Source organism: Triturus cristatus, chromosome 4_2, assembly GCF_964204655.1.
Source record: "Triturus cristatus chromosome 4_2, aTriCri1.1, whole genome shotgun sequence".
In the NCBI taxonomy this organism is placed as follows: Eukaryota; Metazoa; Chordata; class Amphibia; order Caudata; family Salamandridae; genus Triturus; species Triturus cristatus.
The window spans coordinates 890,924,512-890,929,968 of record NC_140586.1 but is presented as its reverse complement, the minus strand read 5'-3'; the positions used below and the strand labels follow the sequence as shown (position 1 = coordinate 890,929,968).

Here is a 5,457-nt window from a genome sequence, read left to right as displayed (position 1 = left end):
CTCATGTATGGCACCCCTTAAGAAGAAACATAGGGACTCAGAGAACCGTCCCTACCCTTTAAAACGTGAGAAGTCCCCCAATGTATTCACAGAGCCCCAAACCGAACCCTTAAACCTCAAGAAGAAGTAGCAGGTGCCCCCAGAGGTCTATGCAAGGCCCTTGAGCCCTGAGAAGAACCCAAGGAGTCCTGAGCCACAATCTAAACCCTTAGACCTATCCGTAAAAAGTGGTTCTAAACCCCTGAATGATGTCTATACACCCCTGATCTCCAAGGATGTGGTAGTTGAACTGCAGGGTGTAGAAGAGCTGGGGCTGCCACAGCCCCCTAAAACAGCGCGCCTCTCAAGAAAATATCTTAAGCTGAAGCCGGGGGTCCCGAAGCTACAGATAGCACCGCCCCTGAACAACCCTATTACACCGCAGGATCCAGTCTGTGTCCTGAAACCCCAGACAGTTTCAAATAAACTAACGGTTCATGTAGAGGTGCACGCCCCGGCTCAGACCCCAAAGCAGACTATAAGCGTTCAGGACCAGCCTAGGGTCTCAAAATGTGATAATACTCAACACTTAGGAGTTCCTTATATCGGGGGCAGCGACGTTCTCAATGCGTTGGTGGGCCTGGTACACAGCGTAGGTAGACCCACAGAAACGGGGCTCAAGGAGGCTTCGAACAACGGGGGGTTACAGAGCCCTGGTAACCCATCACCACACCATAACACAGACATTTCCACTAAGACCCCTGATTACTACGACGACAGCCCCTCACAATCCTCATACCCTGTGACCCCTATTACCCCACCTGGAGCATACGACCCAACCAGCCCCGCGGCCAGCGTAAGCCCCACATTGCCCACAGCAATATGTGGGGATAACAATACCGCCTTGGACCAGTGGGCATTGCCGCTTATTGCACACCCCTGGGGTACTTATCCGCTCATGGACACACCAGGGCGTTCGCAATGGGTCCCTATTTCTAAACCACTACAGGCACAGGCTTTACATAAAGGGGCTAAGGCTGTTAGCAGGAAAGAGGGTCCTGCGGAGTTAGAGCCATTTATAAGGCTGCGCAAGGTGGGCCCCACTAATCAGACGCAAGACGATTCTATAAACACACATGCGGTATTGGGGGCGCATGTAAAAGAGATGCAGATGGCGGTTAGAAAACTAAAACGCCAGGCGAACGCCGCTAACTTAAATTGGGGCTGGGGATTACCAGTAACAAATTCAAGAGGCGGCCCAACAGAAGGTCGTGCAAAGGGTTGATATGTGTAAAAAAGTGATCATCCAGACATATGTGGTATAAAGGCGTGACTATGGCATCGCCAACCCCTAAAGAGTCCCATGGCCTGTGGTGCTCATAAGAGGCCCCCGAAATCAAAATATAGCCGTAAGGTTCAGAGGTTACTGACAAAGTCCTTACGCTTCTTACAACTTTTCAAGCAGAGGCCACCTGTTTCCCTAGAGCCCCTCAAACAAGACAACCCTGTTTCCCTAGAACCCTTCAAACAAGGTACCATAGTTTCAAGACCAACGCCTGAAACACAGCCTGAAATACTTAACTCAGTACCACACTCCCTCCAATACATAGGGGCAGGAGCTAACATACCGAGGGGCGGCCATTTGAAGGGGGTAGGGGGTAGAGCGTTAAAACTCCAACCCTCTGAACATTCAGAAGGACCTAGGGGTGGATCTGTAGCGGAGGCCTCCATGAACAAGACGTATACCGCCGCAAACCAACCTGTTCAGATAGGCTGGGGCCTGGATCCTAGAAAAGCCTGGGCCCGTAAAAAAAACCAAAAGTGGGTTAATAGTGCAAAACACCGTAGGCTTTTAATACGCAAGCTGAAGAAGGATAGAATATGCGCTACCCGGAGGTTTACAAGGACCCCCGAGACAGGTCATGACCTGAACCCACAAAATGACACACCAGAGAACAACGTCGTAAGTCACACTCCTGATGATGAGGGTTCAGAGCCCATGTTTTTAGAGAGTGTTAGAAGTTACAGTCGCAATGTAGAGAGGTTTAACGCCTTAGAACACTATGAGGAGTTTAGATTTGTTAACCTACACCAAATAACATCATCCGATCATGGGGTTCTAGCTATGCATCAGGCTGTACAGGAGCTCATAGAAAAGTTGTTACGCGATGTGGGTCTTAATGACTTTTTCCAACTCCGCTTCCAGGGGCAGGGTTTTGACAGGCCGTTGTTCACCAGGAGGAAGGCCCGAGATGTTTTTGACGCTGTGCAATTTTTAGGAAACCTCTCCAGGCTTTTACAGAGTAAGGCTGAACTAGTCGCCTATGGCACTTTTAGAGTCATAGCCCTCATTGTACGGGGGCGGATGTATGACGTTACAACGCATGCTTTTACACCGCATGCCGTTACAACGCATTTTTTACACCGCAAGATCTGTTACAACGCCAGCCTTTACAACGCATGCTTTTACAACGACATACACTAGATGGAGTGCTGACATTAGAAATGTATAATTTACTATTCTAACTCCAGTCCACGTTGCAGTAGGGAAGGTGTTTGGATAGTAAAACTACACTATTTCTAATGTTAGCACGCCATCTAGTGCATTTCGTTGTAATGGCATGCGTTGTAATGGCATGCGTTGTAACAGATTTCGCGTTGTAATAGTTTCGTTGTAATGGTAGTGCGGTGTAAAAGTTGCGTTGTAAAGGTTGTTCACCTACGGGGGCGTGAGGGGGGTGTTTCCAGACCTTTAAAGAGCATACTATACAGTCAGATAATTGGTAAGAAACAACGGTGGCTGCTCAACTTTAACAGCGCCGCAGACAATACATGTCTGGCGGCCAGCATGGTGGGGCTGTTGATGGATCGCAAGACCCCTGACGCTGTCATCATGTCTAGAGCGGCTGAAGCCCATGAGGTTCTTGAAATACCTCCTGATCGCATGGTCGGCTTTGGTGACATAGGTCTTTTTGAGAACTATTTTGCAGTGACGGTGAAAGTTCTTTATCACAACGGCTCCTGGCAGTACTTTACAACCGGGGAACGTGTGAGAAACAAGACCGTATATGTCCTTCACAACGAAAATCATTTTTACGGAATCTTGAACCTTAAAGGTTTTCTGGGGGTCAAGTATGTGTGCACCCATTGTGACCATATATACAACAATAGAACATATCACCAGTGTAAAATGCATTGTAAGATGTGTCAGAGGGACGGGTGCATAGAAGACACTACCCTGAAGGTGAGGTGTGGCATTTGTAGGATGTTTTGTCGCTCGCAAGACTGCTTGAGCATACACAAGAATTCTTTTAACTGCATCTCTAAAACAGATTGCCGCGAGTGTGATCGGTATGTGGCAGCGGATCACAAGTGCAAAGGCATGATATGCCCCCGTTGCCATGTGTCTTTCACGGCTGGCACCAACCATCAGTGTTATATGGTTAAAGGGCTCCCCCAGACCAAGACCGAAGACTATATAGTATTTGATATAGAGTGCACACAAGAGACGGGGGTACACCAGCCTAACTATATTTACGCACACCACCTAGCTGACGCTAGCTGGGAGTTTGAAGGGCGAACGTGCGTTGGTGATTTCCTCAGCACTTTCATTCAAACCAAATTCCATGGGTATACCATGCTCGCCCACAATTCGAAAGCCTACGACTCCTTCTTTATTCTGCAAAACATGATTCATGAAAAGATCCAAGTTGAACTCATAACCTAGGGTTCTAAACTGATGCTGTTGACGGTATGCCCTTTACAAATACGGTTCATAGACACCCTGAATTTCCTACCCATGAAATTGAGCAAGCTGCCAAAGGCCTTTGGGTTCCCAGGGTGTAAAGGTTATTTTCCACACTTGTTTAACACCTGGGCTAACCAGAATTATGTGGGGCCCATGCCGCCTCCTGACAGCTACGGGGTTGAATACATGATGCCTGATGAGAAAGAGAGCTTTCTTCAATGGTACTCTGAAAACCGTGAAAAGGAGTTTCAGTTTCAAGCAGAGTTGAAAGCTTACTGTCAGGCTGATGTAATGATCCTGCGGCAAGCTTGTAACCTCTTCAGAGATGCTGTTGTGTCTATGACTAAAAAAGTCAAGGTCTTGAAACCTAAGACAATGACTAAGAAAGTCAAGGCCTTAAAATCCAAGACCCTAACTAAAAAGGGTCTGTACGTGAAATCCAAAACTCCTGAAATGCTAGAAGCGGCTGAATACATAGACCCGTTTCAAAACGTCACTCTGGCCTCCATGTGTATGTTCATCTACAAGCACATGTTTTTGAGGTCAGAAACTATTGCTCTAGTACCGCCAGACCTCTATAATGGTAAACAGAAACGTTATTCAAACCCCTCTATCCAATGGCTCATGCACGTCTCTGAGAAGGAAGACATACAAATTCCTACCGCCTGGGCCCCTATCACCTGGACGGGTACTCTGTAATTAAGGGCGTGTCGACGGCCTTTGAATTCAACGGCCTTTTTTACCACAGCTGCCCCAAGTGTTACAAACCCCATGAGTATAACAAAATGCTGGGTGCCACATTTGAACACTTATACAGACGTACTCTGACAAAGGCCCGGTATGTTGAAAAGCGGGGCTTTGCTATGAGAGTTCTTTGGGAGCACGAGTGGCTAGACATGTTAAAAACAGACACTGACCTCTGCTCTTTTCTTAAGACGCGTGATTTACCCAAACCTCTGGAGCCCCGCAATGCCTAATTCAGGGGCCGTACAAATGCCATACAGCTGTACAAGGCCGCTGGTGAGGGTGAGAAAATACACTACTATGATTTCACCAGTCTGTACCCTTTTGTGAACAAAATGAAGTTGTACCCCGTGGGTCACCACAACCATCATCTATAGAGATTTTAAGTAGGCCTGGGCGGTAAATTCCGCTCCGTTCGCGGAATTTGCGGAATTTGGGTAATTTCGCGTTCCGCGGAGAACGCGAAATTGCCCAAAAATCTGCGTTCCGCGACTTCGCGAAATTTTTTGCTTGTTCGCGTTATCAATATGCGTGTTCACGAGATATTTCACCCCGAGCACGCAAACAGCGATCGCGAACAGGAAAAAAGTATCGCGAACAAGCAATTCCGCGTGTTCGCGGAATTTTTGCGTGTTCGCGGAGATTTTTTACCGTTTCGCGGAGATTTGCGTAACGCGATTACGCAAATTCCGCCCACCCCTAATTTTAAGCCCCTAACCGAATACTTTGGGCTGGTCAAATGTGAAATCTATCCTCCTAAGCAGCTTTACTTTCCGGTGTTACCATTCAGAGTCGATGGTAAGCTGATGTTCCCCCTCTGTCGAACATGTGCGATGTTTAAAGAGGTTGACGTTTGCAGACACACCGAAGAACAAAGGATGCTCACAGGGACTTGGTGTAGCATCGAGGTACAAGCTGCCTTAGAGAAAGGGTACAGGCTCGGTAGAGTACACGAAGTATGGCATTTTAAGAGCACTACAACACAG

General features: G+C 47.6%; 1 protein-coding gene across 1 annotated transcript; it reads left to right on the top strand.

Moving 5' to 3' along the window:
• Positions 1-1,708: 1,708 nt before the first annotated feature.
• Positions 1,709-3,706, top strand: LOC146835360 (uncharacterized). Its single transcript, XM_085599983.1, has 2 exons — positions 1,709-2,332; positions 2,690-3,706. The coding sequence occupies exons 1-2, from the start codon at positions 1,709-1,711 to the stop codon at positions 3,704-3,706; spliced, it is 1,641 nt and encodes a 546-aa protein (XP_085456109.1).
• Positions 3,707-5,457: the final 1,751 nt, after the last annotated feature.

Bases quoted from the DNA above. Each gene is read 5' to 3' on its own strand.
- LOC146835360 (XM_085599983.1), top strand. From the start codon at position 1,709: ATGAACAAGACGTATACCGCCGCAAACCAACCTGTTCAGATAGGCTGG. The intron at 2,333-2,689 runs GTACGGGGGCGG...TGCGTTGTAAAG, and splicing joins TTAGAGTCATAGCCCTCATT to GTTGTTCACCTACGGGGGCG.